Source organism: Polypterus senegalus, chromosome 2 (assembly GCF_016835505.1).
Source record: "Polypterus senegalus isolate Bchr_013 chromosome 2, ASM1683550v1, whole genome shotgun sequence".
Lineage (NCBI taxonomy): Eukaryota > Metazoa > Chordata > Cladistia > Polypteriformes > Polypteridae > Polypterus > Polypterus senegalus.
The window spans coordinates 150,107,861-150,130,389 of NC_053155.1; the positions used below are offsets into that span (position 1 = coordinate 150,107,861).

The following is a 22,529-nucleotide window of genomic DNA, read 5'->3' on the forward strand; positions in this document are numbered from 1 at the left end:
TATTCTGTATGATTCCTTCACTATTTTAGCTTACCTAAGAAGGCTTTAAAATGAAGTTTAGTTCTTTGAAGACCAAAGCATTCCAATTTTTTCCAAGAGACCAGTTCACAGCTAGCTATGAGCTGTCAGTGGGGTTGCCCAAATTCCAAAATCTATCATCTGGAAACACACAAAAGCTCCCTGTCTCGGATATTTCCTTTCAAAGCAAGTTAAAAAAAAAAAAGAAAGAAAAAGAAAAGAAAAAAGAAAAAATATACAGAGTGGAAATCTTTTTTTTTTCCCCTTTTCTTACTAAACAAGCAGGATTTTACAGAGATAAAAATAACCACAGGTAAGTAAAAGCTATTTTTGTAAATAATGGCAAAATCATCCCACACACATGCTTATTGTAACTCAAAGAATATTCATTCATTGAAGGATTCAGGAAAAAAAGGGAATTTTAATCATCTCTCCATTCAATCTCAGTTGGATAAATCATATCTAAGAGATTTGCATAAATATAAACCATCAAAGACTTTTCATCTTCAAAGGGGTTTTCAAGACCCAATAAGCTTTGTACTGTAATCATCAGAGGTCACAACCCTGCAGGAGTAAGGCTGCTATGGCAACATAAAAACTTACTGCTAAGAGCTTAGCATAAAATTTCAACCAATAGAAACAAAGCTAGATATTATATAAATACACACATGCGCGCACACACACACATATATGTATGAATGTATATATGTGTGTGTGTATGTGTATGTATATATATATATATATATATATATATATATATATATAATATATATGTATGTAAAAATACATACACATGCACACTTTTTTTTATACATATATATATATAAGTGTGTGTGTGTGTGTGCAGAAATAGGAGTTTTACGATACTTAATTGATTTTCTTTATTACTCTTTTTCCCACATTGAATTTGGACTGCTAAGTAAATAACTAGAGAATATTTCTGGAAGTAAAACAGTTACTGATAATCACATGACCTACAGGATGTCGCTACCCAAGTCAAATGACACTGGTATACGGAGGCTGTGCATGGTGAACACTTAAGAGGCCCGTAGATTTAAAGGGCTATTAGAGACCTTTTGAGTGATGATAAAAAAAAAAAAAAAAATTACCAGGACATCTTTACTGGCCAGAGAATACGGATCACTGCAGGTTTAATTAAATGTTTATTTGCTATGGTCTGTCTACGACGCACAGTAAGCCCACTGCATTACAGTGTAAACCACAGTCCTAATGCCTGACAACGAGGGGTGCCTTTGCTTTGCTATTGTGACATTATTATAGGGTCTGTAGTTTGAAGAATATGAACACTTACAGCTGTCAATTACTCTGTGTCTGTAAACGCTAATGGTACTTATGTAACATTAACTAAAGCAGTACCTTCCATCTGAAGTGACAGTATGAGCAGAGTGCAAAACAGAGAGGAAACAGACATGAACAGAAATTCATGCAACCGGTATGGCGAGCACTAGCAAGAAGGCGGCAAGTGGACAAGTTTCAATTAATTTTCATCAAAAGAAGCAGATTAAATGTTTCCGGCCTGCTGAAGTGTTCATTTCACAGAAGAAAAAAGAGGGAGAAAGAAATTGGGGAGGGGATGAAGTAGCAGGCTTCAGCAATTCTTTCAGTCCCAATGCACACCCAATAGTGTGTTGGCAAGAATGCACACTGTTCAGGATTTGTGGGAGAATTGTCTCCCAACAAAGGAAGGAGAGTTACGCTTGTTATAGTCCAATAAGCCATGTCAGTCAAACAAGTACCCAGAGAAGAGACAATGGGCAAGCAAGAGATTTTCACACAAAAGGAAACAAGTAAGCCCTTCTTTTAGTTACAAGTCAGCCTCTAGGTTTCACTTATAGCATAAATAAAAAATGGGAAAATAAACAAAAGAAAGTTTTATACTACCCTCTCACAATCACATCAAGGGTAGAGCACTGCTCCCAAAGCTGACACGAGAAGCAAACAGTTAATTCATAAATGCAAAACAAGTTCACCAAATGCTAGAGTAAATAACAGTGCTTAAAGGGAAAAAAAAAAAACAAAACGCTAAACTCAGCAAAAGCAGTTAAAATAGAGGTCAGAGGATTCATCATGCAACAAACTTCTTTGAAATGGTGGATCGCACAGAAAGTAAGGTATGTTAAGTTGTATTGTTTAATATCTAAATGCAGAAAAGGCATAATACACAAGGCTATACAAAAATGTAGTACTTTAGAAAAAGGCTATTAAATTATAGCGTGTATACTTTTCTCATTTTAGCTGGGGGAAGAGATCAGCAGGAAAGAGCACCCAGTTGCTTTATTGCTTGAAATTGCATACTTTCAAAACCATTGCATGTGTTAGGTCAGTGCAATATAATTTCCCTACTGTTCACAATTAGATATGTCCTGCTGAGGGTATAAAATCTTGCATTCATGTTCAGGGCATATTCCAGGGAACTTTATCTATAAGCATTGCCTTTCCTTGTGCTGTGGAGGGTGCACCATGCACATGTCCGTATGAAACATTTTTAAAAAAAATGTAATTAATGCCGATATCCAAACAGGGGACACTACAATTTATTGACTACCAACGAATAGTTTTCTCTTTGATTCAAAAAGTGGCTCCATTTACAGTAAGTCTCAAAATCATTGTTTTCTGTGAGTGAATGAGTATCTCTCGGAAGTGCAAGGTTCAATTTAAAGGATTTTTTAGGTAGGAAGGATTTACAGATGGTGTACTACTTCCTGGCACGTGTAGTTAGCTGGGATCAGCATTAGTGTCACACAAACCTGAAAGGTAATTAGTGTGCGTAAAACACTTAGATGGCAGAAATGATTAATTTGTTTAATTGCTTGCTAATATGACCTTCTAAATGGAATACCACTCGGATATGTTATGGTTTCTTCTTCCACCTTGTTTTATCCCATCTGGGATCAAAGTCCTAAATACTAATAATTAGAGCAGTTAAAAGTATAAAATGGCATCAATGATGATTTCTCTTAAGTGGTTGCATACGTGACATTTACAAATAGTCTACAATTGAAAAAATATTTTTATGGGGGGGGGGACATTTCTCCTCCTGTCCTTTCTTTAAAATTGACCTCCTGAAATGTAATAGTTCCTGCCTCTCTTGGGCACACTTGTCACAAAACACACAGGGTCATTCAAAGAGAGATGCTTTAAAGAAATATACTAATTACTGCTTTTATTGTGCTATCAGTAACCTAAAATGAGAACTATAAACTTTTATTTTATATAGCTCAGTTTTTTTACCGTTAAACATAAACAGAGGTTATTTACAGTATGTGTACAGAACTTTTGTGCCACTTTTGTTTTGTTACTATCAGATCACAGAGTCCCGATAGACCTTCATAAGGATAAACAGTGAATCGCAGGCAAACTGGGCATTTAAAGGCCATTGACATAGTCAGCAGTCCACATTGCCTACGTGCACAAATGATATTCCCGTACAGAATCTGCTACTTATGCACAGCATATGATGACGTCAAATCGCTAAAGACCTAAATAGTCAGACAGTGTTCAACAAAACTTATGCATGTGGAGAACACCGAGGTGAAGCTTGCTTAATGCTTAGAAAGGAAGCAAAATTTTACATACGGGGGATTACATAGATACATTTGTTAGCTACTAGCTGGGTGAACTCAATCATTTGGCTATCCAATATAGTCTTATCCTGGTATGCCTCTTGTGGAGGCTAAGACAGTGACTGGTATTAAACAGAAAGCATTCTTGGATGCAAAGTTAGCCCACTGCATACCACCATCCAGGCCAACATAAAGTGGTCAAACAACTTACAGCACCTTCTTGGACTCAAACAGGAGCCCTCAATAGAAACACCTCAGCTGACAGTCAGTCTGACAAGTACATGCTAGGAGGTGCAAGTTGGCATAAAATGCTACACTGTTACCCATCAATCTTTTCTAAGCTAGTACCTTTTACAGCCTTACATAAGTCAACAGCGCAAGATAAACTGGCAAATGTTTGGAAAATGTAGTGTACATCTCAAGGAACTATTGAGATTTGGGGTAGGCCATTAAAATGAACAAACACAGGAGTCAACTGAAAAAAATATATTAGTTTAGTGAATCACATTGATGTACTGTGGAGTTAGAATCGGAGAAAATAAATGAAGGAACACCGGTTCTAACCCATGAACCACACCACAGACTGAGGGACTGGCAGGAAGGACACCAACACTTTGTCCTACATGTTCTTACAAAGAAGACATCATAGACAGATTAGAATACAGGAATCCCTGGATATTCAAGCAATTTCCTGTCATGTGTACACATGAAGGAAACTAAGAAGATGTGACAGAGTATCTCCTCATCCACTAGGCTAGGTGCAGAATTCAGAAATGTCTTGTAGATGATGAAATGAAGCCTTGACCACAGTAGAGTTTTAAGATTTAATGCTGAAGGCACTGTACTATATGACTGCAAGGTTTTTTTTTTTACAAATTATGAAGGAATAAGTTCTTAGAAGCCAATGTGCATTAAGTGACTGAATTAATGATGATCTTCCTCTGTAAATTGCCTCAGAAAATCAAATATAAAATGTTGAACAAATCAGAGGAAGCCGTGCAGTCCATCAGGCTTGTTTGGTTAGCTAAACTGTCCCAATATCTCATCTAAATATGTTTAAAACTTTCTGCTTCAATTACTTCACTTGATTGTTTGTTCCATATTCTCACAACATTCTGTGTACTGAAATGCTTCCTAGTGGTAACCTTAAAAGCCTTACTAGTTTTCCACATTGTCCTCAAGTATTTCATTCAGATCTGTACTTCTTTTATTCTTCTATCTGTTGAACACCAGGCTGAATGTTTTTCTGTATTTCCAAAATGTGCATTCATAATGGCATGGAAACAATAATGAAGTTACTTTTGGACACAGCCAACCAATCATCCAGCTACAGCATTTTCTAGCCAGATATTCAATGTGACATGAGGAATGGAGGCCGAACCTGGCAGCACTTGGCACAAGGCAGGAACCATATGTATATAATGTGCCAGGGGTTTCACAGATAAATAAACATCTACCATCAGAACACTTTATATAGAGCAGAGAGAACAAGACAATAATACACACCTATGCAGAATTAATGAGAAAATAATTTTTGTTGATAATGTGTCAGAAAAATACATATTTTTGTAAATATTTTATTTTCAAAAGTGATAAGATTGCAATGGATTGCTACTTAATCAAAATATAATAATAACATACAACCATTTACTTTGAAATAAATACAAAGTAAAAAAGCAAAAACAAGAAAGAAGAAAAGGAGAAACAGGAGCAAAAAAAAAATCTTAACTTTTTTAAATATGACAAAATAATTAATAACATCAAACGGTCAATCACAAGCTCAGCATGCCAATTCTAAAATATAATGAATTTTTGCCATGTTTTTTAAAAAAAAAAGTTGTGGATATATCCTCTAAGAGATAGAGAGAAATTTTTTCTAATTTGTGACAATATAAAATGTCGCTTATGCATTGAGTTATAGAAGTGGATTCTTGCAGTCCGTAGTGTGCTACTGTATAGGATATTACAATTGATTTCTCCGTGTGCACTTTAACCCCATTCAGAAGTACATTAAATAATGTTATTAATGAACTAGGAGTGATTGTGACACCAAGGCTGTCTTACCCAAAATAACGTTCACTTACTACGTCCCCAGAACATGTGGCCTGCTGATGCTGGAGCTTGATGGCAGCACTTGCAGGTTGGGTCTTTCTCTTGGTACATTTTGGACAGTTTTAAATGAGATAAATATGATAGATGAAAGATCTTCAGTTGAATTATGGAGTGCTTGGTGTGTGTAGGACTACAGCATATTATGGTTCTGAGATGACAATTAAGAGGTCCCTTTTCCACTGTTCCCTGGGATCTTTGAGGAGAAGATTTTTTTAAATAGTTGTATATGTTTTTGAAATGTTCTTTTGAGTCTACATCAAGACTAAACAGTATGGCCTGTAGGACTGATAGGAATGTGAGATGTGGAAATTTGGGTGGCTTTCTTTGAACAAAAAATCTAATTTACATATAGGAAAAAATGTGTAGCTGGAAAGTTACATTTTGACCATAATTGTTCATAAGATGCCAATGCATTGACTGTATACAGACCTCTAAATGTTTTTATCCCTAATATTTTCCATTAAACACTGAGGAGGTGTAAGAAGATGGAAACAGAAGCAACAGACAGAAAACTATTTCAAACAGAAAAGTGATAGATTGCATCTACAGCAATTGAAAACCTGCACCCTATACTTTCTTTTCAGTTCCTTGTTTGACCTCTCATGGCTATTTGGCTTTGAGTGTGTTTCTATGTGAAAGCTGGCATTATATGGCTTTTCAGTCTCAGACTTCAGCTACCACATATCTGCAATATCATTGTATACATTACAGAGTTTTGCATTAAAGTCATTGACACTTTGATACACACTTTTTTGTGAATTGCTGTCTCACTTTAAATTTCCTTCATTAACCCCTTTTCACAATGTTCCTCTGAACTGGGCCTTGGCCAGGGATCTGCGCTGGTGGGGTGGGGGTCATGTCAGTAGTTGTAGAGAGATGAATTAACTGTTATGCTTGGAAATGAAGGCCCACCTGTTTTCTCTGTCATATGAATTGATGCCCCTTCATTTAAGAGTTTCAGTGGCCCTGCTACTCACTACGACAGCACTGATACTACCGCACTAAAAGCACAAACCTGATTTATCAAAATCTGTTACTCTGCAACCTTCTTTTTAGTGGTACTTGTTATTTGAAATCTGTAAGGCACACTTCCAAATTGTTTCTGTTAGTGACTGCTGCTTTTTCCATAAACATCTGCTGTACTCTTACTGTACTGCTCAGTCTGTGTATTTGGTATGGTACTACAATGCTGTTTGCTCTGTAAAGCGCCTTATGATGGTGAATGCTGTTATTTATACTACAATATACAGTATAAGAAAGCACCAATGGACTGCGTGTGGGGATTTCAAACTTTAATTAGGTGCTGGAAAATGAATCTTAAAAACTTTTAAATAGGCACATTTTTGCTGAGCAACATGACATCTCCAGCTTTAAAGTAGTTTTTTAGGTTGAACACTTCCCCATGTTAATGCATTTAAAAAGTATGGATAACTGCTGCCTAGGATTTTATCAGACATAACCTGTGCTTCAACCACTGGACCTCCAGGGAATTAGGGCCTTCTATAAATTATTGTGATACGCCATTAGTGTTTGGTGTCAATCACCTGAATGTAATATCAGCAAACTGAAAATAATTATAAAGCTCATCAGGTACAAGAACTGATTGCTGCTTAGGCCAGAGTCAATTCCTGCCTGGTTTTTCAGGCCTTTGTGCTGGATGAGCATGTTTCAAAATGGATGGATAGGTGGACAGATGGATGGAAGCACTGTAACAGCTCTGAAACTATCTACCTTTTCCGTTACAGGAAAGCAACCATTGGTAGCTCTCACCTCTCGCTGTGCTTCGTAATCTCTTTAACTCTTCTCAACAAGCTGTTGTTAATCTCCGTAACCTTTCAAAGAAGTGAAGTTGTTTATGTGATGGAAACAGAACAGCACTAAAAAATCCATCTGAGGTGATTGGAAACCGGCAGAATCCTTTTTTTTTTTTTTTTATTAATTTTACCTCCAGTTTAATGACAATGCATATACAGTATATTTCTCTTTACTGAGTAAAGGACAGCTACTTATGTTGCTCTTAACATGGCTTTGAGAAATAATGCAGCTGATCCAAACAGGAAAAGAAGAAAAACATAATTTTAGGCAATTAGCTTTAACAGTTGATACAATAACAGATTAACACCAGGTACACAATTAGACAATTTAACAATAATTATCAACTTCCATCCTTAATTACATATTTTACTTCCATTACCTATCGGATTCATTTATGTTTTTCGTTATACCAGATCAAGTGACTGTTAGGCCATATGGTTATCATGGCTTCTGCCTCCTGAAATTTGACTCCCCAAGAATTAAAGCATTGCCTTTTAGGGTTATAACTTTGAAAAAGTGAGGACCCAAAGCCAAATCAGGCACAGAAGGTAGTCAGTTTTGGGCAGTAAGGATAAGGATTTTATGTTAGTAACTGCAGATATGATAAGAGTTATCTTTTATAAGACATCTCAGAGATGACTTTACTGTGATTGCCTTCAGAATGACACACAAATATTTAGATATTCTGATTGAACCCAAATGTATATATTCTTGCTTTTTTACATAATTGCATAAAATGTAAAGTAATATAGCATATGTACCAGAAGTGTACTGCATATCTGAAACAAATCAAAGTCAAACTGAAAGTAATAATAAACCGATTTCAGTACATAAAGTTAGTGAAATACTGATTTGTATTACATATGCTGAAAACACCAACCTCAGGTTCAATATTAAAAGATACTTGAGATTAGGAGCTAGTAGAGATTGTACAAATTCAATGTAGGACTGTGTGCCTTGACTAGCAGAACTGGAGAGCACAATAAGCATTGGCTGTGAAGTCCTGAACAACTCTGATTGGACATTTATATGAATGTAAGACTACGCATGTATCTCCAGCCTTTAAAGAGTGTCAATTTGATCTAGTGTGGCAGGTTTGATCAACAGAGAAAACATGTTCTTTGGTTTGAACAAAAGCACAAGTATGATTTTTTTGATGGTATCAGGCAGATAATCGCTGCAATTTACTATTTATATTATTACTTCATGACGTTATGAACATCCTGCATCCTTATTCTGCTGGGATTATTGTAAAAATTTTAGAGTGAAATGGTTTCAAAAATTAATCAATAATATTGCAGAAAATGGAATCAGAAATTCAAAGAAATAATTGGACCATTTTGGTTTGATGTAAAACCACCTGACAGTTACTTAAGACTTCTTCACACTACCTCCTCATCTCCATTTCTGAACCATATCTTTTATCTGATGGACTATGACTATGTGGGTGTTCGGCTTCAGGCAAATGTTTACAATAACAGGTTAACTTCTGCTACTAAAATAACAATGTCCAAAAGATATACAAGTTACAAGAATGTGTTCAGAATATACATTATAAACTGATTTTTGACTTTAAAAAGAGCACTTATTTGTTGTCAGTTCAAGTTGTTTTCTGCGCTACCCTTGCAGTGACTGTTTAAATCATTGGAAACAAAGTAATAGAGTAAGCTGTAACAAATACAGTATGTGGGTCTATACTGTTCTGCAGAGCAGGTATAAATATTAATGGACCAGAAGACTAAATGTATCTAATACTGAGTTTGTAGCTGTGACTTCAATTAAACCTTTTCGCCAAGTCAAAAAGCAAAACCCTAAATCATAGTCAAAGATCAAATTAGAAACTCTCGATACAAGAAAACCAAAGATAACGTGTCCATGGCAGATTTTCTGTCAGTATCCAATCTTGGATGACCCAGAAACGTCTGAAGTTGACCAGGTATCATGTGCCAAGCTGATGTCCAGTGTCACACTTTATCATAGTAATCCCTTAGTAACACAGTGACACCTGCATCACAAAATGGCAGCGCCCATAAAAACCAAGATGGCTTTGAGAAAACATGCAAACATTTTAAACTACTTGAAAATGAAACCAAATCAGATGAAGTAACATTGACAATGGATTCAGCAACCCCAAAACCCAGAACTTTAAATTTAAAAGCACAAATCTCCCTAGAAAAAAAGATACAAATTAGAAACAAAATGTAATTGTAACATATGCAAAGTAAAATATTCACACCATTCCAGTTTGCATTTTATGTAAAATCCCCCATGTTCACCCATACTGCTGACTGTTGCCACCTACCTGGGTCAATGTACATCTTGAAGAGAGCTGGCTCTAACCTGCACTAAACTCTCTTCTCATTTAATTTATTGCTCTTACATTAAAGGGGTTTACAAACCCTTTCACGTCAAAGTGCTGGTGTGATTCCAGCTTTATATCTATTCTGTAGACAAAAAGTCAACAATACATCATTTTTTTTATACAGTTATACATTATTTTTCTCCTTTAATCTGCTTGTTTGGAGTAGTACACAAAAAAGGTGTTTTTTGGACAATCGATTTAATTCAAAACACCAACACAAATGATAATCGCTAATGAGAAGGCCCAATACTAACCGATCCCTGATACTAAGAAGTTCCTTTCTAAACCACAACCTACTGCTCACTGTGCATCTTGACCTGTATATTCTTTTTTTGTCAAAGCATGTATGCAGATACAGTATGCTAACATATATGTACACTCAGGGATACATACAGTAGACACATACTCTATTGCATACTTCATGTAAAGCTCCTTGGAAAGTTTCTCACTATAAGTAGAATTTTTGAACAAAAAGACAAGAAAGACTAATGAATCAGCCAAGACTAATGTTTCATTTGACCAATAAGGCATCATGCTGTAAGTTTTCAAAACAAATATTTTAAAACACACATAGACACACCTGCCCACAATTAGTGAAGGGAGACTTTGAGTCCTGCCCAGGAAATAATATTTACACTAATTAAAAACAGTAGTTAAAAGCTTCCTGCTTGTTGCCTCAGATGGCCGCGAGCAGCAGTCACCTACAACTGCTGGCCCTAAAAGCAAACCTTTAAATATGCAGCAATTCCTTTTGTTCTTGTTTCACATTAAGTGAAAAAAGAATTTATTTTAGGGCCTGTTTTACATTTCACGGCACCGAGGTACATAAACAGTGCAATACAAGTACAGATTTGCATATTTTATGTTCTCGTTGAGATGAAGCATTTTTCTTTCTGGGAATATCAAGCATCTTTTCAGCACAAAGAACAAAATGGAAACAAAAGTGGCTGAAACTGCTGAATTGACAGAGCTCTGTGACAGCCTGTGTGAGGCAAAGCAGGAAAACAGTTATTTAATGATGCCACTGTCTTCTGACCTGTCAAGAACCAACATCCGCACTGAAAAGTTTTTTGAAAGCCACTGGGATGATTCTTGTAGAACACTTAAGCAGAACAATGTTTCCAACAGAACGTCTGACACAAGGAATCAAGAGAGGATTAAGAAGCTTTGTAGTTAGTTGGACCGAGTGTTACATTTGTTGTTGGCTTTCCATTTAATGACATGTAAAACAATCTGATCAATCAAACCAATTACGAGGGAAAGACAACATTCATCGCACAACAGTAAAGAGAAGGCCAGTTACATAAAAAAGAAACTGAAAGGCTTTTAGTCAGCAGATGAACTGTGCAAAAACTACAAATTCATTCCATTTATTTAAAAACCTGATTCTTTTGGAAGAATATTAAATTTACAGAATTTAATCCTTGTTTTTCACAAGCAACCATCATGAGCATGAACTTACCTAGAAACAAAAACAACTGACACTGGCCTAAAATCTGCTTATAGTAGTCTCACTAATGCATGTCGGGCATAGAAAAAGTGTAATAAGAGAGAATATTGCAACTAATTTTACACAGCAATTATACACCACATACCCTAGACCTAATTTTATTGAATGACACACAAAAGCTGGCATCCAGAATACAGCTAGTGGTTCCATTGTGACTGTGCCGGCCCTCGGAGCTCCGTCTGAACACAGCTTAAAAGCAGTCCTGCTGACCAATCAGCAGCTGCCACCTGGGCCTCCCTGGTTATGCGCTATAATTTTGTTTCACTACAGAGTGGTTCATTAAATTCACATCTTGCAAGCATGCAATTATAAACGTTTTGACAGGCAAGTCAGCAACAAACAATTGGGCTCACTCCATCTTTTGTACATGCTGATAGAATAGACCAAGAGCTGATATTTGTGAAACATCATTTACTTTTGATTTCATACTACCTGAGCTGGAATTACTGCATTGCATTTATTTCACCACATTAATTATAAAAAGGCATGTTTTAGAAATATTAATGTTGCATGTTAAGTACAATGCAATATGATACAGTGATTTTATTTTTGGAAATTTTTTAGACTGTCAGATAAATTACATTGATAAACTAAAACATTTAACTGTAAACCTGCTTTTGGCCACTGCTGTATGTGTGTATGTGTATGTATATATATATATATATATATATATATATATATATATATATATATGTGTGTGTGTGTGTGTATGTATGTATGTATGTATGTATATGTGTATATGCATATATATATATATATAATATATGTGTGTGTATATATATATATATATATATATATATATATATATATATATGTGTGTGTGTGTGTGTGTGTGTGTGTATATATATATATATATATGTACACATACATACATACAGACAGTATATAAAAATACATCTTGTATCTTATCTTGTATTTCTCATATATAAAATGGTGCTACTACAAAACGATATTGGTACATTGGTTGACAGGGACATATTTGACAAGTCCTGGACATCAGGCCAACATGGTCTTGATGTATTTTGGACTGTATCTTAAACGAATGCTACATGCAAAAATTATATTTTTCATATGTTACTTACCCCATGTACTATACTTTGAAGACCTGCCTTCTCCCTGTCATTTGTTAGTCAAGAGTGCTATCTTCAATTCAAAAAGTCTCCCCCGTGAATCTTTGGGTTTTCTGTTTATGTATGTACTGGTAATTCCAGAAAAAAACTATTTAAGAATATTTTAGAAAAAAAGTTATTAGTTTTGCACATTTTGAACAAGAGATTGCATAACTGACATGTTGATCATTTGTGCTGATTAAAATTAGATTTTTTGTTTTTCCTTTTACCATGGACAGCACTGGCCACCATTGAGTTCTGTTGTGTCATAAACTTCTTTATCTCCATTCTGTATGAAAACATGATATTTTTTTTCCTCAACTTTCATTACAAACTACATGGAGTAAGTTAACATAAAACATATTTTTGGGTGCAGTATTCCATTAAGTGAATAAATACTGCATGAAAGAACTGTAATATAATTTAAGTTTTAAATTCATGAGCATAATGTATAAGCAACCCCTTGCTTTAACCTATGTGGCACCTCAACATGATAATTTACTAATCTGATGTCAAAAGAGACCCAGTGAATGCCTCGCATATGGAACGTTTTAGCTACTGTTTTAAATCAGCAGTTACAGGCTGAGTACTCAAAATCATGCACCCATTTTCTTACTGGCGACAGCAAAAGGGTATTAAACTTACTATTTAACACAACAATCATTCTAAACCTAAAATACAGTGTCACTCGTGTGCATCTTGGAGACACCTGAAGGCCTCTGCAGAGGTAAGCACTACTACCGCATGGACAAGATGGAGCACTGACGCTAATGACTTCTCACTTTTCACCCACAGCTCACAAGCTCATGCAACAGATGACACCTAATTTGATGTCCAAATTAAGCCCCGCCTTTTCTTTGAGTGGAGATGAAAAGCGAGACAGATCTCTGGAGGTAAGTCATCTTTTGACCTCGACCATCTGATGAGACAGAGCTTTGTGGATTACCTGTAAACACTCTGGAGGAGCAGAGCTTTGGCAGTGAACCCTTATTTAGTGTATTTGCATCACTTTTTCTTTTGCCTAATTTAGTTTTGATAATTAAATGGGGATCTCCGTGCTGGACCATCCTTTCAGCATCAGTCCCAGTCTGTGTTTTCCACAACAGCCTCAGTAATTAAAATCATTAGGTCTATCATGTCTCTTATACATATGGACATAGTTTTTCAAACCCACTTGATCCAGTTTAGGACTGTGGGGGGCCAAAGCCTACCCTGGCAGCACTGGGCACAAAGCAGGAATCAACCCTGGATTTTCAGGGTCCACACACACACAAACTCCAACTATCACTGAAAACAACTTTAAGTCACCAGTTAATCTAACTGACACATCTTTGGGGATCGGAAGTTAACACCATGTGCAGACTCCACGTGGACCACACCGCAGTGTGCAGTTTGAACACCGGCACCAGCTCTGAGCAGCAGAGGGCCAACCACTCACCCCCAGTTCTTGTATATTCTCTTTATATTAGTGATATTGAGGTTTCTTAAATATACATCTGATTAAGTTCATTTGACAATTGAATTTACTATTCACTAATGCTTTCAAGCTACCTTTTGCAAAAAATGATTATTATAGAAAATTGTAATACTGTTTGTTTTGCAATTGGTTTTTCTTAAGCAGGTTGAAACTTGAACTATTCCAAAACCATTCTGTAATCATGTGCTATGTAGCAGTTAAACAAACAAAACAACCTGTCATTAAAATTGAGGCAAATTGTTAAATGTGCGAGTGAGATCTCCACAATGATTCTGGAATACAGTTTAGATTTCAATCACATGGCAACAATCTTCCTTTAGAGCTGCACATAATTACAATTGACTGTAAACCAGAGATAGAATTTCAGATAGCAAGCAGCCCATATGGCCAATTAACATGATTTTTACTGCTCATTATTATTTCATGAAGACCTACATAGGTCTCATATTTGGTGCAATTATGCTTAGTAGCTTTGCATCGGCAGTGAAGCATCCAACTATTTTCTAAATCTGCTTTATTCAGTATGGGCTTGTAGAGAGAGAAAGAAAAAGTATTCTAGTAATAACAGGCACAAGGCAGGATGCCAGTTTATCACGGCACATGTCCATAATCATTATAGCAAGCCAATTGACTTTCATCAATCATTGTGTGTTTGGATGGTGGGAGTAAACTTAAGCCCCTGGAGGAAATCTAAGCAAACATGGGGAGAAAATAGGCTCAATATTGTCACAAAAACCTTTCCACAGAGCACTAGCGGGCTTGGATTCGAACCAGGGTTTAGACTCTTTGAGGTAACAATGCTACCTATTGCACCACCATGTACCCAAGCCGTGAAGCAAACTGAATAAGAAAGAATACTGTCAGTAAATCAGAAAAAGCATTTAGTTGGAATAAAATCAACAGTGTTACACAAGCCAACACTTTACCTGTGGTTGCTGAAAGTAGCATATAGCAGCTGCTGGGACTAAGAAATAAAATGAAACTGAATAATAAAGTAGGCAACATTAACAATCTCTAGCTCCGTCTATTCATGTGTCTAACACCCTGGGTTCAAATCCTGAATCTAGTCATTATGCATGTTCTCCCCATGTCTGTGCAAGTTATTTTACTGTACACCAGTATTCATTCAACATTTCCAAAGATGTGCAGGTCAAGTTACTGGAAGCTCTAAACTGGCCCAATAGCCGGTGTTAGAAATGTTGGCACTTGTGCTCTAATGCCGACAGAATCAATAAATTGTATTAACAATGAAATGTTGGGGCATGGGAATAAATGTAATGAGAATTAAACATTATAAAAGTCAATTATTCTAATACTTCATAAACAGGTATTGCTGGGTACAGTTGCAGCAAAGTATGGCTGTTCTATCACATGACAGTCAAATGGCCATCCAATTGATTTTAACAATGAGTGTGGTATATATAATTAATTAATTAATGACTGAGAAAAATTTCAACCTTTAAGCCAAACATGAACAGTTTTCAGTGGTTTTCTCAACTCTGATGGTGAAAGATGGAGAGATACCATTCAGTTTAGTGCATGCTCAGTCCAGGACGTCTAAAGCTCTCAAAAACCTGTCATTGTTCATCCATTACTCTGAAAAGTGAGATATAACTGCTGATGGCAGTGTAACTCATTTGAATGTTGGAATCTCAAACGACTTTGATTTAAATATAATTCATTGATGCAGCTCAGCTGCTAGTCTCATCAAACCAGCATCCTGATATTTGCTTTATATCAGATTCACAATAGTTAAGTAGGAAATTGGGAGGTTCACAGACAGCACCATTCAAACGTGCTTTGGAAACCAAACAAAAAAGGACAATTCCATATAACAGGATAAATAACAGTTCAAAGTAACAATATAACATGTCAGACATGTGCATCTTCAAGGCACTAATCAGGTAGGAACCAAGGGTATTATAGCTTTGTTTTTGATATTAGTTTTTATATCTATAATATTTCTGATTTTACTTGGAAATTTAGTTTAGTTTTGTTTCATTGTGTATTTTTAATTTTAGTTTAGTTTTGTTTTTATTTCACAAAGACATTTCTATTTTATCACTACATGACTCAGTGATTTTGTTTTTGTCTGATAAAAACAAGCATAATCAAAACTAGATACTGAATGTGAAAAATTACTTACAATTTTATGATTTTTAAAATATCTTCTATGTCATTTGACTGTTGGCACTTTTCATCTTTTCCTTTTTTTTTTGCCCAGAATGGGCCAATTTGTGATGCAATTTAGTTGAATTTAAAAGGTTTGAGGGTTTTTCCCCCTAAATGTCTGCAGTGCATAACATATCCTGCTCCAAGACAATGTGCTTACACTTAATGTTTTCAATATTGTATTCAAAAACCTCCCATACTGGGCTGTATTATTTTCTACTAGCCATATCACTCCCTAATTCCATCTCAGGCACATAAAATTTATAGATGGAATTTTGCCACCTACAGGCCTGAAAACATATCAAAAATCCGAAAACAGATTCTCCTGTGTTCTAACAGTAGAATCAAGGGGGCTTAGGAAGAACACAGCTCTTAGGTTTGAATCAGTGTGCAGACCCCACCTAGCTCTATTGTGGGAAACAATGAAAAACACATATGTAGTGTCAAGGATGAGGGTAGTGAGACTTGAATAGCTCATACATAACAACAATAAACCCTTAATGAGCAGACAGAGAGTAAGAGCAGGTAATAGGAGTATGGACAGAAACAACATCTGAAATTAGAACCAATATACAGTGGAACCTCGGGTCATGACCACAATTCGTTCCAAAACTCTGGTTGCAACCTGATTTGGTCGTGACCTGAAGTAATTTCCCCCATAGGACTGTATGTAAATACAATTAATCTGTTCCGGACCATACAAGCTGTATGTACATTTATTTTTTTTAACGATTTTTAAGCACAAAAATAGTTAATTATGCCATAGAATGCACAGTGTAACAGTAAACTAAATGTAAAAACATTGAATAACACTGAGAAAACCTTGAACAGAGAAAACTAACATTGTAAGAGATCACGCTATAGCCTTACAAACCGCTCTCTGTAAACACTTTTTTAATGAGTTTTAAACACAGGGATAAAAATGAACATTTGAAAAATCCATAATTTATACAAAAACTAACCATAAACAACCAAGAAAACTAACCTTGCATGAGTTGGGTTCTGGCATGAAGGAAGTGAGGAAGAACTGGGTGGAGAGGAGATTACAGTTTTGAGGTAAAGTCTGTAAAGATGCGGGTTCACTGCATGCTCCCATCTCGCTTCAGTGAGCCCTTAAACCCGTCACCGTTGGTAATGTTACTGATGAGCACGACAGTGAGGCACTACAATGGAGCAATTGGATGGTGCAAAAAGTGCCAAGTGCTTTTATTAAAATCAATGAAACAACAATCAAAAACAAAGTCCAAATTAAAATGCAGTGCTTTCAGAATCCTTCAATAAATAAGTGATCCCATAAAAACAGAAGTGGAGGTTAAAATCCAATAGAAAGAAGTCTTCATTAAATACGAGATTAACACAACGCTCGAAGCAGTCTCTTTAAAAACAAGCCCGGTGCATTCTTTAACTGCCTTCTCGGCCTTACTGCCTTCTTTAACTGTCTTCTTGCATTCTCTCTCTTGCTCTCTCTCTCGCGGCACAGGGAGAGACTGAACACGTGCGGAAATCATCGGCACGTATGAATTGGAAGGGAAACTGGCTTGTTCGTCACCAGAGTGTGTGGTCGTGAACAGATGCAAAAGTTTGGCAAACTTTTTGGTCGTAACCCGATTTGTATGTGTTCCGAGACGTTCGTGACCCAAGGTTCCACTGTATACACTTTCTAAACCCGCATATCCAGAGAAGGATCACAGCAAACCTGGAGCTTATCCCAGAAGCTTGGGATGCAAGGCAGGAAAAATTCCTGGGCAGGGTGCCAGCCTATTGCAACTATACTATATATATATATATATATATATATATATATATATATATATATATATATATATATATATATATATATATATATATATATATATACAGTGGTGTGAAAAACTATTTGCCCCCTTCCTGATTTCTTATTCTTTTGCATGTTTGTCACACAAAATGTTTCTGATCATCAAACACATTTAACCATTAGTCAAATACAACAGTGCAGTTTTTAAATGATGGTTTTTATTATTTAGGGAGAAAAAAATCCAAACCTACATGGCCCTGTGTGAAAAAGTAATTGCCCCCTGAACCTAATAACTGGTTGGGCCACCCTTAGCAGCAATAACTGCAATTGAGCGTTTGCGATAACTTGCAATGAGTCTTTTACAGCGCTCTGGAGGAATTTTGGCCCACTCATCTTTGCAGAATTGTTCTAATTCAGCTTTATTTGAGGGTTTTCTAGCATGAACCACCTTTTAAGGTCATGCCATAGCATCTCAATTGGATTCAGGTCAGGACTTTGACTAGGCCACTCCAAAGTCTTCATTTTGTTTTTCTTCAGCCATTCAGAGGTGGATTTGCTGGTGTGTTTTGGGTCATCGTCCTGTTGCAGCACCCAAGATCGCTTCAGCTTGAGTTGACGAACAGATGGCCGGACATTCTCCTTCAGAATTTTTTGGTAGACAGTAGAATTCATGGTTCCATCTATCACAGCAAGCCTTCCAGGTCCTGAAGCAGCAAAACAACCCCAGACCATCACACTACCACCACCATATTTTACTGTTGGTATGATGTTCTTTTCTGAAATGCTGTGTTCCTTTTATGCCAGATGTAACGGGACATTTGCCTTCCAAAAGTTCAACTTTTGTCTCATCAGTCCACAAGGTATTTTCCCAAAAGTCTTGGCAATCATTGAGATGTTTCTTAGCAAAATTGAGACAAGCCCTAATGTTCTTTTGCTTAACAGTGGTTTGCGTCTTGGAAATCTGCCATGCAGGCCGTTTTTGCCCAGTCTCTTTCTTATGGTGGAGTCGTGAACACTGACCTTAATTGAGGCCTGCAGTTCTTTAGACGTTGTCCTGGGGTCTTTTGTGACCTCTCGGATGAGTCGTCTCTGCGCTCTTGGGGTAATTTTGGTCGGCCGGCCACTCCTGGGAAGGTTCACCAATGTTCCATGTTTTTGCCATTTGTGGATAATGGCTCTCACTGTGGTTCGCTGGAGTCCCAAAGCTTTAGAAATGGCTTTATAACCTTTACCAGACTGATAGATCTCAATTACTTCTGTTCTCATTTGTTCCTGAATTTCTTTGGATCTTGGCATGATGTCTAGCTTTTGAGGTGCTTTTGGTCTTCTTCTCTGTGTCAGGCAGCTCCTATTTAAGTGATTTCTTGATTGAAACAGGTGTGGCAGTAATCAGGCCTGGGGGTGGCTACGGAAATTGAACTCAGGTGTGATACACCACAGTTAGGTTATTTTTAACAAGGGGGCAATTACTTTTTCACACAGGGCCATGTAGGTTTGGATTTTTTTCTCCCTAAATAATAAAACCATCATTTAAAAACTGCATTTTGTGTTTACTTGTGTTATATTTGACTAATGGTTAAATGTGTTTGATGATCAGAAACATTTTGTGTGACAAACATGCAAAAGAATAAGAAATCAGGAAGGGGGCAAATAGTTTTTCACACCACTGTATATATACAATATCATGGCTGATGTTAAGAACAAAAAGAGTGATATTTCAAGTATCTGTTTTGAAAGAAAGTGAAAGATTGAAAGGAGAGGGACAAATATTTTAAAACATAATTCTGCCACTGGGTTATTTTCACAATATCAGATATTTTGAGTAGTGAATGTACAATTAAAAAAAGACAAATGAATAAATACAAAGACACATTAGTAGATATAGTTTTTCACCAATTGGCAGACTCTTTTCACCTACTTACCTGTAGTTCAGTAGAGACACTGCCAACTTAGGAATTTTACAAGGTTTGTATTGCTTTGTTGTTAAACAACCTTTATAAAGTAAAAGTGTTTGATCAGCAACAGTATTCTGATCTTCCATATTGACCGTCCGTCTCTAGATCAGTGCCGTTTTATTGTGCGAAGTGGCAGGTGAATTAATGTCAACAAAATGCAGGCATTTGAGGAATAAACTGAAACGTTACTCACTTGTGATTTTCTTGTCCATACGGTAAAGGTTTTGTTGACCAGTACATTACAACTTCAGGTGTTTGAATTACATCTTGATATACAAGATGCACAAAGAAATGCAGCAGCTCATCATAATGGACATCGGAATCTTGCAGCCTGGGACCCCTGCAGCCCAGGTTAGCTCTTGTGTAAGTCCAGTTTTGATGAAAAATAAAAATATTTTTAGTAAATTATTTTATTTCTTTTCAGCTACTTTCATTTAGTTTTAGTTTTTCATTTCAGTTTTATTAATTATTTTATTTCCGTTTATGATAATTTTTTTTTTTACTAATAGTTTCAGTTTTGATTTTAGTTTTCATTAACTACTGTATAATAACCTGGTCTAGTAGGAACCGGGAAAGAAGAAAGTGGGGTGATGCACATGTTGAAACCTTTCCCTCATTATCCATAGAACAGAGGACAAATCAAAGGAAGAGATCTGAAGTCACTCTCTTTGCCCTGTTAACTATAGGAGAAGAAGAAGTCAGAATTAATTTCCAAACCTGCTAGTTATGATGCACAAAAGTGAGGCTGAAACCTTGGACCACATTTGTCCTGTTGATTCCTTTTTTGTTTTATTTTTTCCTGCAATCATCTCTAAATGTGGGCCCAACCCTTCATCTTGTGTTGTGTAACAAAGTATCTTTTCTAAGGTGGATGGAACCTTTTTTAGAACAAAAAAAAACAAAAAACCTGGATGGAGGTTTCAAAAGACCCGAATTCTCTGCAGCTGCTAGCACATGGCAGGGCCAAATCAAAGCAAAACCAATCTTGTTTCCTCTCTCATAGCCTCCCATATCTTGAATGCTTAACTTTATAAACACTACTTTATAACACATAACGAGTTAACAAGGTAATGACCATTGCAAGTCTAAATGTAGATTATTACATTTATTCCTCTAATTTATCCCTTAAGTGACAACATAACTTCATATTTGCATCACTTACAAATCTATCATGACTATTCAATATATGATAAATTACAAGGAAGTAAATGTTACAGTAAGTGCTGGTGAACTGAGAGCTGATTGCAGGGTTGATAATACAGTAGAATCTGCAGTCAGTTAGGGAATACATTTTGAGTTATAGTATTGTAACGCCAACAAAAAAGGTTGGCATCAGGAAGGGCATCCAGCCATAAAAATATCTACTCCTATATCCTCAAGATTTGGGAGGCAACTGGCCAACTTGAGTGAACCTGGAAAATGACCATTAAGGTGGTAGCAAAAGTGATGGAGAGAAAGAAAGAGAGAGAAAATGTTTATTTTTAAATAAGATTCATCCACCTGCATAGGTAATGCCTAAAAACAAAGCCATTGTACTGAAAGTAGGATTTAATCTTTCTGAAACTAAGGAAACAACTGTGAATTACTGAAATATGAGCGAGTGATTCTTTAGCAGACCTACAAATGCAAAACTGTTCATTAATATATTATTCTATGCACTTATGATTTAATCAGCTGGCAAAACATGGTTTTACATGTCTTAAATTGTATTACTTCTTAAGCAGATAAAAAATCAGCACAGTTTTCCTTACATAAATTAGAAAAAGTAACCCACTTTTAGGGTTGCCAACAAACTGTAGCATATTAGTAGGTCAGAGATTACAGTTATTTTGTCTGTTTCACATTTCTTTTTTAATGTTCTTCAACCCTTCGGATAATACAATCTTTATTATGTGTCATTCCTGATACTCACCCATTGTATCTCTTCAGTGTTCTCGACCTTAGGTAACATCAAGGCTGAGGGCAGTTGGTTTGCCTGCAGTATGACTTCCATGTCCAGTTCTGCAAGACCACTTGACACTGAATTAATCCGGACACATTTCTCTGTTCTGTTCAGATCAATCTCTTCAAGCATTTTTGGGATGGTCATTCTTGCTTCTTCCTTCAGAAACAAACATGTGGGAATCAGATTAAAATTGTCAATATTAAGAATGAGGTAAAGTGTTTTCTTCAAGTTCCCAGCAATTCCCAGTAATAATAGAAGCTGCAGCTAATTTAGTAGTAATGGGAATAAGGTAGGAACAATGACAATGAGTTAATGAGTGAATTTGATGTTAAACAACTGGATGTGAAATAAATTTTAATGTCAGGTTCACAAAATTGTGTGCAAATTGAAACTTGTTTCATGAATCACTAGTTGATGCAAACAGTCCACATAAGAGCTATGCAGGAACATGTTATATGTGTAAAGGGAAACATTTTTAAACCAGTCCTGGTGTTGGTGTGACGTATAGCCAGTGGTCTTGATGTATGTCTCATTGATTATGTTTGAGAGAGTTGTCCACTGTTGTTCAGATGTGTGTTGGTGGAAATCAGGTCTTTGACTGAAGAAGAGATGGTGTTCCCCATGACTGACATTCTGGAGGAGTCTGGAATTGTGCTTTTTCCTGCTTGACTTTGGGCTTTATCAATGTATGTGGTC

The 22,529-nt window shown here is 36.3% G+C and overlaps 1 protein-coding gene and 1 long non-coding RNA gene across 4 annotated transcripts in view; one reads left to right on the forward strand and one right to left on the reverse strand.

Moving 5' to 3' along the window:
* LOC120523473 overlaps positions 1-22,529 on the forward strand; it is a 157,793-nt gene that overhangs the window by 73,917 nt on the left and 61,347 nt on the right. For all 3 annotated transcript variants that reach the window (XR_005632636.1, XR_005632635.1, XR_005632634.1), the window contains exon 2: positions 13,306-13,403. This is a non-coding gene — a long non-coding RNA (uncharacterized LOC120523473). The remainder of the gene's footprint in view (positions 1-13,305; positions 13,404-22,529) is intronic.
* clybl (citrate lyase beta like) overlaps positions 1-22,529 on the reverse strand; it is a 333,276-nt gene that overhangs the window by 10,385 nt on the left and 300,362 nt on the right. Inside the window, exon 3 of the mRNA XM_039744814.1 lies at positions 21,801-21,989. Coding sequence (XP_039600748.1) covers positions 21,801-21,989 — 189 coding nt within the window. The remainder of the gene's footprint in view (positions 1-21,800; positions 21,990-22,529) is intronic.